The sequence below is a fragment of the Scyliorhinus canicula genome, chromosome 12, assembly GCF_902713615.1.
Source record: "Scyliorhinus canicula chromosome 12, sScyCan1.1, whole genome shotgun sequence".
Lineage (NCBI taxonomy): Eukaryota > Metazoa > Chordata > Chondrichthyes > Carcharhiniformes > Scyliorhinidae > Scyliorhinus > Scyliorhinus canicula.
In genome coordinates this window covers 160225521-160241076 of record NC_052157.1, presented here as the reverse complement: position 1 = coordinate 160241076, position 15556 = coordinate 160225521, and the positions used below count along the sequence as shown (strand labels likewise).

General features: G+C 49.8%; 1 protein-coding gene across 7 annotated transcripts in view; it reads left to right on the top strand.

The window, feature by feature from the left end:
• The window catches only part of LOC119975138 (transient receptor potential cation channel subfamily V member 3-like), a 53393-nt gene extending 39831 nt beyond the window's left edge, over positions 1-13562 (top strand). For 4 of the 7 annotated variants that reach the window (XM_038814706.1, XM_038814705.1, XM_038814704.1 and 1 more), the window contains 7 exons: positions 1904-1993; positions 3891-3964; positions 4860-5025; positions 7535-7601; positions 8789-9057; positions 10745-10881; positions 12915-13562. In XM_038814706.1, coding sequence (XP_038670634.1) covers positions 1904-1993; positions 3891-3964; positions 4860-5025; positions 7535-7601; positions 8789-9057; positions 10745-10881; positions 12915-12987 — 876 coding nt within the window. In that variant the 3' untranslated portion in view covers positions 12988-13562. Of the gene's footprint in view, positions 1-1903; positions 1994-3890; positions 3965-4859; positions 5030-7534; positions 7602-8788; positions 9058-10744; positions 10882-12914 lie in introns of those variants that run through there. The other 3 variants (XM_038814709.1, XM_038814707.1, XM_038814710.1) reach the window with 2 other exon arrangements.
• Positions 13563-15556: the final 1994 nt, after the last annotated feature.

Below are 15556 nucleotides of genomic sequence, written 5' to 3'. Positions count from 1 at the left end.
ATTCCTGTACCAGCCTCCCCGGACAGACGCCGAAATGTGGCGACTAGGTAACTTTTCACAGTAACTTCATTGAAGCCTACTCCTGACAATAAAGTGATTTTCATTTTTTCATTCCGGCGCCTGTTCGGGTACACAGAGGGGGAAATCAGAATTTCCAATTCACCTAACAGCACATCTTTCGGGACTTGTGGGAGGAAACCGGAGCACCCGGAGGAAACCCACGCAGACACGGGGAGAACGTGCAGACTTCGCACAGTGACTCAAGCCGGGAATCGAACCTGGATCGCTGGTGCTGTGAAGCAACAGTGCTAACCACTAAGTAAATGATACAATTCTAAAGGTGGTGCAGGAGTAGAGGGACCTGGGAGTCGATGTGCACAGATCATTGAAGGTGACTGGACAAGTGGAGAGAGCAGTTAATAAAGCAGAGACTATTCTGGGATTTATTTATTTTTTATTTATTTATTTTTTTTATAAATTTAGAGTACCCAATTATTTTTTCCAATTAAGGGGCAATTTAGAGTGGCCAATCTACCTACCCTGCACATCTTTGGGTTGTGGGGGTGAAACCCACGCAGACATGGGGAGAATGTGCAAACTGCACACGGACAGTGACCCAGAGCCGGGATCGAACCTGGGACCTCAGCGCCGTAGGCAGCAATGCTAACCACTATTCTGGGATTTATTAATAGGGACATAGAGTACAAGGGCAAGGAGGTTATGTAGAACTTGCATAGGTACTAGTTAGAGCAAAGCTGGCGTATTGTGGACAGTTCTGGACGTCGCATTCTAGGAAGGCATTGGCAAGAGAAGCAGAAGATGTTTATAAGAATAGTTCCAGGCATGAGAAACGTATGAAAATAAATTGGATACGTTGGGACTCTTTTCCTGGCGAAAAGAGAGGAGGTTTGATCGAGGTATTCAAATTCATGGGGCCTGGACTCAGTAGGTAGAGGAAACTATTCCCATTGGTGGAAGGATTGCGAGCGAGAGGGCAGAGGTTCAAAGTGATTTGCAAACGAAGCAGATGTGAGGTGAGGAAACCGGTTGTCACACAGCGAGTGGTTTGGGTCAGGAATGTACGGCCTGGAAGTGTGGTGGAGGCAGGTTCAATCGAGGCTTTCGAGAGGGCGTGAGATGATTATTTGAAAAGAGACAATGTGCAGGGGTACGGAGAGAAGGCCGGGGAGTGGCACTAAGTGAAATGCTGATTTGGAGAGCTGGTGTAGACAGGATGGGCCAAACGGAGGCTCCGGACTCTGGTTGGATTGCTGATGAAGAAGGTGACTTTTAAGCGGAATCTGGATGGGTCCATGAATAGGGAGGAAATAGAGGGATACGGACCGAGTGAGGGCAGAAGGTTTTGTTTTGAGTCAGGGCATCATGATGGTGACAGGCTTGGAGGGCAACAGGACCTGTCCCTATGCTGTACTTTTCTTTGTTTCTTTGTTCTTTGAGAGTGATTTCCAGCCTTGTGTCCTGAATGAATAGAGCAAAATACTGCCCTTGCTGGAAATCTGAAATATTAAAACAATTTAAATGCCTGAAATACTGAGTGGGTCAGACAGCACCTGCACTTGAACAATTCTGTGATGAATGAATTAATTATTTTGCAGTTCAGTCAGCAAGGAAATGAGAGGCTTGCATTTATTTGTATTGTGCCTTTGGCGACATTCGGCTGCCCCTAAGTGCTTTATAATGAAATGGAATGAATGCCTTTAAAGAGCAGTAATATAAGAAGCATTGCGGCCAGTCTGGGAACAGCAAGACCACACAAACAATACAATACTCACCATTATTAGTATTTTATATCGTGGCTTTAATGTGCTGTAAGAGTGTGTTAAATCTTTGATAAAAGTTTTAATGATTTTAATTGATTGCCTTTTCCTCTGATTTTGCACAGCTCCCGATATCTATATTGAGTTATTTGCCCTGGCACTTTCAGGCACAGGATTATATACTATTGACTGCTGTGTACTTCCTGATTAGGGAGGTGGGTTTATTGTACTGTGTGTGCTTTGCATATGTCACAACCAGTGAGGAAAGGTAAAGATTATTCCCCTATTCTACCACCACAGGTCTGACCATTACAGGGGTTCTTTTGCGAATTGAGAGAGGAAGAGCTTTTGCCAAAACTAAACGGATCTCACGATTTACACTTTCAGATTGTAAAGAATCAGTCAGACGGGTTCTCTTTATTCAAAGAGCAAAACAAACTACTTCCTGAATTTAAAAAAATCGTAAATCGCAACTGCCATTTATATGTCACACACAGTCCCTGGGCCCACACACACACACACTAGTACACATGGTACGAGAAGAGGGTGCTTTGTTTTCTGCTTTGCTTTTACCTTTGATGCGTCGTGTTGAACAAAGAACAAGCTTTGTTAACGAACAAAACTAATTTATTAACACTACTAAATCAGATTTGTATGTATTCCTAAAGTATAAGGTTACTGCATTAAACTCTGCTATCTCTAACTACAGAACTCTCAAAGACACGACTGATGTCTCCTATGCCTAATCATCCTCTACCTCTTCTACTCTATTCTCCTGGACTGCCAGGCTGCCCAGGGGCACCACCCTGCCCAAAGGCATGCAGCTGAGGGCCTCTGATCCCCTGGGAGACCCCCATGAATGCTGTTCCGTTTAGTCCCCGTTTGTGGGGACAAGTACCAAACGGTGCTCGCCCGAGGGAATCTGCACGTTAAAGTGAGACTAACTGTCTCGCTCTAATATGCCGATTTGCCAAAGGATTGTGGGCAAATTGTGGGCAGAATTTACATCGCAACATCTCGCGAAGCGTTGCGAGGCAGGTAGATCCCAGGTGCGGGGTCTCCCGGCTTTTATCAACCTCGCTGCTCCGTGGCGAGCTGCTTTTCCAGCGCAGCATGGCCATTGTAATTACGCCCAAAATGCTGTAGTCAGTGGGTCAGGAAGCATCCGTGGGGAAAGAGACAGTTAATGTTGCAGCTCAATGATGTACACGAGCTGGGAAATACACGGCTCTGAGAGGTGTTCAGAAAGTCCAGACAGGAGAAGATGGCAATGTGGTGGAAGGTTCGTCAGAATGGAAGGCAGGAAATCCGAAGGGACAGAAGGGATGATGATGCACAGAAACAGGAGATGATATAACGGGATAAGCAAAGAAACAATAGATTATTTTAAATTTTAAGTACCTGGGCAACGTGAGGCCCTTTTTGAAATTTACCAATCTCCTGATTGCCTCCCAACACGGGAAATTATTTCTCCTCATTTGTTCTAAAACCCTTCAGGGTTTTGTTGAATCACCTTTTAACCTTCCCCACTTGGCGAGGAACTGTGATGAACACCTCTGCATTCGGACCACTGCATATATTGATATATTGGATATATCTTTGAAGGGGATAGAAGTTGCAGGTTAATGGGAAACGGGCCAGAAGATTGGATTGATTATCATAGAATCATAGAATTTACAGTGCAGAAGGAGGCCATTCAGCCCATCAAGTCTGCACCGGCTCTTGGAAAGAGCACCCTACCCAAGCCCACACCTCCAACCTATCCTCGTAACCCAGTAACTCTACCCAACCTTTTTGAACACTACGGGCAATTTATCATGGCCAATCCATCTAACCAGCACATCTTTGGACTGTGGGAGGAAACCGGAGCACCCGGAGGAAACCCACGCAGACACGGGGAGAACGTGCAGACTCCGCACAGACAGTGACCCAAGCCGGGAATCAAACCTAGGACCCTGGAGCTGTGAAGCAATTGTGCTAACCACTATGCTACCGTGTGCCCACGGAGGGGAGGAACCTCTTTCAAAGAGGCTGGGGAGTGGAGGCAATTCGAAGCAGATATTTCTGTTGCAGGAAGATCCAAAGCTGATGAATTCCCTCTATTTCTTTCAGGCGACAGAAATGATGTACTTGAGACGTTCCAATCTTCAGTCTGTGCTGATGGATGGATTCTTTCATGTTCTGTAGTAAGTTCCATTCATAGGAAGTGTGAATGTCAGTGAGAATGAGTGTCTGAGTCTGTGTGAGCACATGCTCAATTCTCAACTCCATAGAATCCCTACAGTGCAGAAGGAGGCCATTCGGCCCATTGAGTGTGCACCGACCCTCCAAAAGAGCACTCTACCTTGGCCCACTCCCCGTGCATTGACCACGGCCAATCCACCTAGCCCGCACATCTTTGGACTGTGGGAGGAAACCGGAGCACCGGGAGGAAACCCACGCAGACACGGGGAGGACGTGCAAACTCGACACAGTCACCCGAGGCCGGAATTAAACCCGGGTCCCTGGTGCTGTGAGGCAGCAGTGCTAAGCACTGTGCTACCGTGCCGCCCTTTGAACTCCTTTGGGTGTGGGCTAGAGTGAGTTAGTAGTGAGAGCAAGATGGCGGACATGAGAGGGGCTGTTACCCAATGAAGGCGAAGTCTACAGAAGCAGAGAAATGAGAGAAAAGAAGTCAGCCAGATTGTTGTGCCTCATCGAAGATGATACGTCACAAGACAGAGACCAACTGGTCCATTTTATTTCTGCTAGCTCTTTGAAAGAACTGGCCAATGCTGCCCACTCGCCTGGTCCTCCCTCACAGGCCTTTGTCTTTCTGAAGTAGTTCATTAATTCCTTTCTGAAAATTATTTGTGAATCTGCTCCTGCCGTCTCAGGCAGCTGTTCCAGGTTATGTTAAGGTGCTGTGTAAGAATGCACACCTCCCCTCTGGCAATTTCCCCAATTGTTTCAGTGTCAGAACATTGATCAGTCAACCCAGCAGCTTCGCTTCACTGAGAGAGCGTTCGGCACAGTCATGCTAGAGGCATGTGCAGCTCATGTATGCAGCTCGTGAACATGTGAATTGTTGTTTCTTGTCAGTTTTCTCCAGTCTGTCATCGTGATCGTCTTCAACACCTTATGCTGGGCAGAAGTGGAAGGTTCCAGAATACTGCTCGTTCTAGCCCTGGCCCTGGGATGGTTCAACGTTTTGTATTACACACGGGGCTTCAAACTGACTGGGATTTACTGCGTGATGATTAAAAAAGTAAGTGGAGAAACGCTCCCAGTGAGATTGTGTCTTGTTTACACTGTGGTCATGGATGAATGGTGGTTTGTCCTGTTCCACTGCACTGGAGCCTGATTGAGGTGTACAGAATTATGAAGGACGCAGAGAGGGTAGACAGGAACAAACCTTTCCCCCTAGTTGAGGGGTCAATAACCAGGAGGCATCGATTTAATAATAATCTAATAATAATCTTTATTGTCACAAGTAGGCTGACATTAACTCTGCAATGAAGTTACTGTGAAAATCCCCCATTTGCCACATTTGCCTGTTCGGGTACACAGAGGGAGAATTCAGAATGTCCAATTCACCTAACAGCACGTCTTTCAGTGCTTGTGGGAGGAAACCGGAGCACACGGAGGAGACCCACGCAGACACGGGGAGAACGTGCAGATTCCGCACAGACAGTGGTCCAAGCCGGGAATCGAACCTGAGACCCTGGCGCTGTGAAGCAACAGTGCTACATTGCCACCCATAGGGTAAGGGGCAGGAGATTTAGAGGGAATTTGGGGGGAAAACCTTTTCACCCAGAGGGTGGTGGGAATCTGGAACTCGCTGTCTGAGAGGGTGGTAAAAACAGGAACTCTCACAACATGTAAGAAACATTTAGGCTATCATTTGAAACGTCACAGCGGCTACGCACCAAGTGCTGGAAAATGGGATCAGAATAGACAGGTGCTTAATGGCCAGTGCAAACACGAAAGGCTGCTTACTGTGCTGCAAAACTCTATCACTCTGCGACGCCCCCCTGTTGCTATGTTCCAACATACAGAGCTTTGGGTCCCACATCCTGTTCCATTGGCTCCGCTGGATGACAAAGATAACATGGCACTCTTTATGATGAACAGGGAGTTATCCTGGGTGTCCTGGCCAATACTTCGTCCCCAATCAAAATCATTAAAATTAAGATTATCTGCGGCAGCACGGTGGCCTAGTGGTTAGCACAACCGCCTCACGGCGCTGAGGTCCCAGGTTTGATCCCGGCTCTGGGTCACTGTCCGTGTGGAGTTTGCACATTCTCCCCGTGTCTGCGTGGGTTTCGCCCCCACAGCCCAAAAATGTGCAGAGTAGGTGGATTGGCCACACTAAATTGCCCCTTAATAGAAAAAATAATTGGGTAATCTAAATTTATTAAAAAAAAAAAAAATTAAGATTATCTAGGGGGTGATTATCCGATATGGAGGCCAAGTGTTCGCACTGTCGTAAACGCCGTCGCGTTTCACGATGGCGTGAAAAGGTCCTGGGCACCACCTATTCTGGCCCCCACAGGGTTAGGGTTCATGCCGCTCCAGCCAATGCGCGCATGCGCAGTTGGGCCAGCTCAATCCTGCGCATGCGCAGTTGGGCCAGCTCAATCCTGCGCATGCGCAGTTGGGCCAGCTCAATCCTGCGCATGCGCAGTTGGGCCAGCTCAATCCTGCGCAAGCGCAGTTGGGCCGCTCAATCCTGCGCATGCGCAGTTGGGCCAGCTCAATCCTGCGCATGCGCAGTTGGGCCGCGCAATCCTGCGCATGCGCAGTTGGGCCAGCTCAATCCTGCGCATGCGCAGTTGGGCCAGCTCAATCCTGCGCATGCGCAGGGAACTTCTTACCAACATGGGGTCAGTGTTCAGGGGCCGGCTGTGCCAGGAAATAGGCCCGGGGGGGGGGGGGGGGAGCGGCCGGCCCGCCGATCAGTGGGCCCCTCTCGCGGGCCAGACCCCATCAGAGGACCCCCCCCCCGTGAAGGAGTCCCCCTCCCTCCCACAGGCCACCCCCCCGAGTGTTCCTGCAGAGTTCCCGCCAGCGGCCGCTCGGCCCATCCGGGCCAGAGAATCGGCGGCCCCGCCAACTCCAGCGGCCCGCAGCCGGCGCCGCGCCAAACGCGCCGGCGCAAATGGCGCCGATTCCCCGCACCTCGGAGAATCGCGTGCCGGCGTCGTGGCGCAGTTGCGTCGATTCTCTGGCCCGGCGCGGGGCTCGGAGAATCGTCCCCCCTGGTCTTTAGCACAATGATGTTTGTGGGAGCTTGCTGTGTACAAATTGGTTGCTCTGTTTCTTAAATTACACTTCAAAAAGTGCTTCATTGGCTGTAAGAGGTGTTGGGATGTCCTGAGTTGGTGAAAGGAGCTACACAAATGCAAGTACTTTCCTTTGTGGAATCTTCTTGTGCACAAATTTGCCAGTGACCTGACCTTGAAGCCATATGAAGGTGCTTTCATAATGTGGCCAAACAGCTTGAGTAAATCCTTTCAACACACACCAATAGCAGGCGGTAAGAGTGGAAGCCATTCCGGGCCAGCCATGATGGAGAGGACATTTGAGCCTCTACCATCCCTATCCATAACTACAGAGATCATGCATGGAAAAGTGAATTTTGCCACAGTAACTCCCCGCATGAACTGTAACACATCACCATGGTTACCTATCCTGAGATTATGGTACAACTGTAACGATCCTAGCCGCAAAATCAAATTCAATTAAATAAAAATCCTTCTAACTGTGTTTGACAGATTATTCTGCAGGATATCCTGCGATTCCTACTAGTTTATGCAGTTTTCATCGTGGGATTTGCTGCAGGTAAGGTTGCCACTGTAAATATTTGTGCCCCTGGCTGGGTCTTTTTGTTGAACACTTGGTTCGTGTGACCTTCTGCAATGATTCCAGTTGCCTGTGGATTGGGTCTCCCCCAGAGTAATACTTACCCCCACCGCCCTGAGTTCCTTCTAGTTTTTTCAAATAATATTCCCAGTTGTGGGAATGGGGAGCGGGGAAAAAGGGAATGTTTAGTTATGATGCTCTGACAACCTTGGTGTTGGGCCAGGTTCAATGGGACAGCTGGCATTTTCCCCTGCCCATTATTCCTGTATGTTCACCTAAATCTTCAATCTTCGAGTAGAACATAGAACAGTACAGCACAGAACAGGCCCTTCGGCCCTCAATGTTGTGCCGAGCAATGATCACCCCACTTAAACCCACGTAACCCGTATACCCGTAACCCAACAATCCCCCCATTAACCTTACACTACGGGCAATTTAGCATGGCCAATCCACCTAACCCGCACATCTTTGGACTGTGGGAGGAAACCGGAGCACCCGGAGGAAACCCACGCACACACGGGGAGGACGTGCAGACTCCACACAGACAGTGACCCAGCCGGGAATCGAACCTGGGACCCTGGAGCTGTGAAGCATTGATGCTAACCACCATGCTACCGTGAGGCCCCAAAGAGTTTTGGGACGATCTTGTACACCTGTACATACAGCGGAGTGCTCTTTCTGCCGTGACTAAGTAGCAACTCTCATCCTGCAGGCACAAGTCGGGGGGGTTTGAGACAAACATGAGCACGTAGTCCTGGCCGACTCTCCCAGTGAGGGAGCACCGCAGCATCAGAGGTGCCACCTTGTGGATGAGACATTAAACTGAGCGCCGGTCTGCCCCCTCAGGCCTTTGGAAAAGCTCTTGCGGCCACTATTTGAAGCTCGATAGGGCTGTTCACTCCCCATGTCCTGAACATTGCAAACACTAGCTATCTGGTCATTATTACATTTCTGTTTGTGGGATCTTGCTGTGTACAAATTGGCTGCTGCATTTCCTACATGACAATAGGGACTACACTTCGGACGTGCTTGATTGACTGGATTGTGCTTTTTGATGCGCTGATGTTGTGAAAGATGCTGCAGAAATGCAATCTCCCTTCCTATTCACTCTCTTTCCTTTCATTTTTATGCACGCTCCGCAATAATGTCTGTGCTTTTCCCAACAGCACTCGCCTCGCTGATTGAGGAATGTCCCCCAGGTAGCGACTGCCCATATGATGGATTCAGCTCCGCCATCCTGGAGCTCTTCAAACTCACCATTGGATTGGGGGACCTAGGCATCCAGAAATATTCCAGATTCCCTTTCTTTTTCCACACGCTCCTGGTGCTCTACGTAATCCTGACTTTTGTCCTGCTCCTGAACATGCTGATCGCCCTGATGGGAGAGACGGTGACCAAGATTTCGAACGAGAGCGAGAAGATCTGGAAGCTGCAGGTTGGTGGTGGCATCCCCAGGGCCATCAGCCTGGCCCGTGCTGGGAAGGGATGAGTGTGAGAGTTGGTGGGGATGGTGTAAAGGCGGCTCAGCGTGCAGCCTGGTGGGTGCGAGCACACACTCTTTGCAAAAGGGCAGAGAAATATCCCGTTAAATCTCGAGTTTCGGAATTCACATTGAATCAAATGATGAAACAACGAGGAAGGAGGCCATTCAGCCCAATTTCGTGGCTTTTTTGAGAGAGCTATCCAATTTGTCCCCCACCTACTTGATCTTTCCCCAAAACTCTACAAATTTTCCTCTTCAAGTATTTATCCAATTTCCTTTTGAAAGTTACATTCGAATTGGCTATCAGGCAGCACATTCCAGATCACAGGATTAAAAGAGATGTTAGCCCTTCTCCCCCCGACTGCCTGTGAATTAGCCATCGCAGTGGAACAGTAAATGTGACCAGTGGCAGGCAGTTTACTACACAGGTAACTCCCAGCGATGGACACGAGCTGACCCCCCCCCCCCCCCCCCCCCCCCCCCTCCTGCAGGTTCCTCCTGAGTGATCGGTCGGAACTCCTCCCCTCAAGTATTGTCCTGGAGTTCCCCCGGGATTGAGGATAAATCTGCCGAGGGAAACCCAGGAGAGATTGAGGGCATTGCGAAAGAAGAGAATCACCTGCGTCATTTTGTCAATCATCCAATCGGCAACCAATGTGCTCTAGAACATAGAACATTACAGCGCAGTACGGGCCCTTCGGCCCTCGATGTTGCACCGACCTGTGAAACCATCTGAAGCCTATCTGACCTACACTATTCCATTTTCATCCATATGTCTATCCAGTGACCACTTAAATGCCCTTAAAGTTGGCGAGTCTACTACTGTTGCAGGCAGGGCGTTCCACACCCCTACTACTCTCTGAGTAAAGAAACTGCCTCTGACATCTGTCCTATATCTACCACCCCTCAATTTAAAGCTCTTTCCACTTTCTGATTGGCTTGGAAAGAGATGGCGAGCAACCAATGGCACATGGGCAACAAACACAGGCCTTAATTGCCAATGATGTCTGGAATCCCATAAAAGAGTGATTGGGCAGGGGCTCTTCCCTCTGGAAAAGAGAAGACCCAGATGATCCGATACAGGTCTTTAAATCATTTTTTAAAAATTCATTTGACGGGATGTGAACGTCGCTGGTTAGACCAGTATTTATTGCCCATTCCTAGTTGCTCTTCAGAAGGTTGTGGTGAGCTGCCTTCTTGAACCGCTGCAGTCCCTGAGGTGTAGGTACACCCACAGTGCTGTTAGGGAGGGATATCCAGGATTTTGACCCAGTGACAGTGAAGGGACGGCCAATATATTTCCAATGAACGGCCTCAATAGGATAGACTTTGGGATGGTTCCACCACGGGGCCAATAATGTTAGTTGTCACTAATAAATCCAATCGGGAATTCAGGAGAAACATCTCAACCCAGGAAATAGTGGGAATGTGGAAGTCGCTACCGTCAGGAACAGGCGAAGTGAAGAGTTTAGAAATAGTTAAAGGGAAGCTGGATAAACAGGTGAGGGAGAAGGGAATGGAAGGATGTACATTGATAAGGTGAGAGGAAGTTGGAGCACGCTTGATGGAGCATAAACACCAGCATGGACCTATTGGGCCGAATGGCCAAATGCAAAGTAATTTTATCTGATCTTTCTAGAGAGCTGAGACAACTCTGCAATTTGAGAGAACGCTGCCGAAATGGCTACGGGCCAGATGTAAAAATGGCCACAGCTTCACAGAGGTGACTGTTGGAGTCACTCCAGACGGGAGAGAAGACAAACGGTGTTGTCTGAGGTAATCACTGCGTCCGAGTGTTTACAGAAACACAGACTTGTCGGAATCTCACTCCACTGGGTTCTGGAGTTTGGCCGGTGCTCCACAACATACGGCACTGGATCATTCCGGGCGCACGGCCGCATGTCCAACCCCCACTTCCCGGCTCCTAGTGTCAGTCAGGACAAGGGCTGGGGAGGTATCATCGGCCACCAGGGGCTAGGAAGAAATCAGACCCGCATCTGAACCTTCAGTCCTGCACCTCCCCACCAGCCAGTCACTCCTTCCAACACGGGAGTTGCTCATGGCTGGAATGAATGGGTTTTCATTAGCGGAGGCTGGGGAAGGTGGGGGGTGGGAAGGACGAGTGTAGGTGAAGGTAAAACCAACCTCCATAACCAGTGTTACAGCCCCCTGGGCTAGAGCACAATCAATTCCAGTCCCACTTGACCCGCGATGGAAATGAATAAATAATTCTTAGAAAAACACCCAAAGTTGGTTGCCCAATTTATTACAGTCACCAGGTTTGCAACATTTAAATTTATTAATAACAGTAACTATAATTAAGTATGCGGCTGATACAACAGATCAACCATTATCTAAATCTTAACCCCCCCCCCCCCACTTAAACTCGTCCCACCCCCCCCCCCCCACTTAGACATACACAAGACTGACAAACACAGGGGAGAAGGGGGGGGGGGGGGTAAAATAATAAGTCAAAGGGATTTTTTCAGATGGTTGTTTTATAGCACACCTTCCTTCAATGTTTTCACCGTAGATTGTGTGTACAGCTATGCAGCCATTCTAGAGAGAGAGCAGCTTCTGTCCTCTGAGTTTCCTGGACTCCAGCAGCTTCCCCAGGCTGTCTGAAAATCATGCCACTCAGGCTGAATCCAATCACCACCTGTTACCGGGCAGAATACGGCCTTTTGACCAATTCATTGGTCACCAGCAGATCAATCGAACCGAGTCCCACCGATCTCTCAAGTGCCGAAATGCCTACGTTCTGCTGTCAGATGGCCAGCACCGTGTTCTGTTTTGAAACTTTTGAATAGCTCACAGCCGCTGCTCGACTTAAAGCAATGCTGCCTCACAGCTCCAGGGATCTGGGTTCAATTCCGGGTCACTGTCTGTGCGGAGTTTGCACGTTCTCCCCGTGTCTGCGTGAGTTTCCTCCGGGTGCTCCGGTTTCCTCCCACTGTCCAAAGAAGTGCAGGTTAGGTGGATTGGCCGTGATAAATTGCCTCTTAGTGTCCAAAATAAAGGTTGGAGGGGTTAGGGGGATAGGGCGGAGGTGTGGGCTTAGGTACAGTGCTCTTTCCAAGGGCTGGTGCAGACTCAATGGGCTGAATGGCCTCCTTCTGCATTGTGATGTTTCTATGATATATGTCCATTAAACATCCAGGGATAAAAATGATAACAGCAGAAATAAAGAAAGTGGAAATAGGGGGATCAACAGAAAGGACCCTTGCAGCAGATCAGGGGTTCGCAAAGAGTGATCACAACGCTGCTGGGGTCCCGACCTCTGAGGCAGCAATGGAGGCCGGGGAGCTGGGACTGGGTTTTGACCAAACATTTGGGCTTTTTGTCTCAGAGGCCGGGATGTTCTCTGAGGCCTGATTGCTGCTAGAACCACAGGAGGTGAGTCTTCATGTTAGTCAGGGCAGACCCAGCAGCTTTAAACCAAACCACTCCCTCCCCCGCCATCTTTCATTCTGGGGTCACACCAAGTTGGTGGCATTAAGATGGGATCACATCGGGAAGAGTATAGGTCAAACGGCAGGACTGTCGAATTTCCATAACAGACTGAATTACCACCCTCACCTTGACTAGATATCAGGCGAGGGCTCCTTGGCCTCCATGACCAGTAGCAGTCATTGAGACATTGAAGTGAGTCTCTGTGGTGAGGTGCTAGATGTCAGCCAGTGCCCAATGGAAGTGTTGCCCCAGCAAGACCGAGTACCTCTGGGGAGCAATGGGCAACAGCAGGTATATACAATCAGTGGCATGGGGCACCGCATTTAATGTCATGTTCTTCAAATCACACGAACCAGGTTAAACGAGGTCAACTGGAACGAATGGGGCACTCGTATCGAAACATCGACTGAATCAATTGATGGCCAGTGATGGAGCTAGAATGCAGACCCACGCTGCCCGGATTGCGTGTGTAACTGAGGGAAACAAAATGAACTTGCATTGCGATAACACCTTTCACAACGTCAGGACATCACAAAGTCTTTTACAGCCACTGAAGTACTTTTGATGTGTAGCCACTGTTGTAATCGAGCCCATTTAGCCACAGCACTGGCTAATCAACTTTTTAGGTTTTTGTATCCGTTCATTGGACCTGGGCGTCGCCGGCTGTGCCAGTATTTATTGTCCATCCCTAATTGCCCTTGAAGGGGGCAGTTAAGAGTCAACCACGTTGCTGTGAGTCTGGAGTCACATGTAGGCCAGACCAGGTAAGGATGGCAGATTTCTTTCCCTAAGGGACATTAGTGAACCAGATGGGTTTTTACAAAGATCAACAATGGTTGCAGATATTTTATTGAATTTAAATTCCATCACTTGCCATGGTGGGATTGGAACCCGATGTTGTTTGAAGAATAAATATTGATCAACACACCAGGAAGAACCTCCCTGCTCATCTTTCAAACGGTGTCATGGAATTGTCGATAATAATAACCTTTATTGTCACAAGTAGGCAGCTTATATTAACACTGCAATGAAGTTACTGTGAAAATCTCCTAGTTGCCACATTCCAGCGCCTGTTCGGGTACACAGAGGGAGAATTCAGAATGTCCAATTCACCTATCTGCATGTCTTTCGGGACTTGTGGGAGGAAACCGGAGCACCCGGAGGAAATCTATGCAGACACGGGGATAAATGTTTGCTTCAGAGGGCAGATGGAGCCTCTGTTGAATGTCGCATGCAAAAGTCAGAACCTCTGACAGTGCAGCACTCCCTCAGTACTGACCCTCTGACAGTGCGGCACTCCCTCAGTACTGACCCTCTGACGGTGCGGCACTCCCTCAGTACTGACCCTCTGACAGTGCGGCACTCCCTCAGTACTGACCCTCTGACAGTGCGGCACTCCCTCAGTACTGACCCTCTGACGGTGCGGCACTCCTCAGTACTGACCCTCTGACAGTGCGGCACTCACTCAGTACTGACCCTCTGACAGTGCGGCACTCCCTCAGTACTGACCCTCTGACAGTGCGGCACTCCCTCAGGACTGACCCTCTGACAGTGCAGCACTCCCTCAGTACTGACCCTCTGACAGTGCAGCACTCCCTCAGTACTGACCCTCTGACAGAGCAGCACTCCCTGAGTACAGACCCTCTGACAATGCAGCAGACCCTCAGTACTGACCCTCTGACAGTGCGGCACTCCCTCAGTACTGACCCTCTGACAGTGCAGCACTCGCTCAGTACTGACCCTCTGACAGTGCAGCACTCCCTCAGTACTGACCCTTTGACAATGCAGCGCTCCCTCAGTACTGACCTTCTGACAGTGCGGCACTCCCTCAGTACTGACCCTCTGACAATGCAGCGCTCCCTCAGTACTGACCCTCTGACAGTGCAGCACTCCCTCAGTGCTGACCCTCTGACAGTGCGGCACTCCCTCATTACTGACCCTCTGACAGTGCAGCACTCCCTCAGTACTGACCCTCTGGCAGTGCAGCACTCCCTCAGTACTGACCACTGACAGTGCGGCACTCCCTCAGTACTGACCCTCTGACAGAGCAGCACTCCCTCAGTACAGACCCTCTGACAATGCAGCAGTCCCTCAGTACTGACCCTCTGACAGTGCGGCACTCCCTCAGTACTGACCCTCTGACAGTGCAGCACTCGCTCAGTACTGACCCTCTGACAGTGCAGCACTCCCTCAGTACTGACCCTCTGACAATGCAGCGCTCCCTCAGTACTGACCTTCTGACAGTGCGGCACTCCCTCAGTACTGACCCTCTGACAATGCAGCGCTCCCTCAGTACTGACCCTCTGACAGTGCGGCACTCCCTCAGTACTGACCCTCTGACAGTGCGGCACTCCCTCAGTACTGACCCTCTTTCAGTGCAGCACTCCCTCAGCACTGGCCCTCTGACAGTGCAGCTCTCCCTCAGTAATGACCCTCTGACAGTGCAGCACTCCCTCAGTACTGACCCTCTGACAGTGCAGCACTCCCTCAGTACTGACCCTCTGACAGTGCAGCACTCCCTCAGTACTGACCCTCTGACAGTGCAGCACTCCCTCCAGTACTGACCCTCTGACAGTGCAGCCTCCCTCAGTACTGACCCTCTGACAGTGCAGCACTCCCTCAGTACTGACCCTCTGACAGTGCAGCACTCCCTCAGTACTGACCCTCTGACAGTGCAGCACTCCCTCAGTTCTGACCCTCTGACACCACAGTGCTTGCACAGTGCTGACCCTCTAACTGAGGGTGTGCTGACTCTTCACTGTGCTGCGCTCTCTCAACGTCAGCCCAGATTTTGTGTTCAAGTCTCTGGAGTGTTCTGTGTTCTTATGAATGGGAGATGAATGTACAACCTCCTGACTGAGGGGTAGAAGATCTAGTCAGCAAGTCACAGCTGTTATATCACCAGACTCTGCTGTTCATTGTGGTGGGAGAATTTCCGCAGACTTAATACCAGAACAATCGATATTAAGTGACTTTAAGCACGGTGTGTCCCAAATGT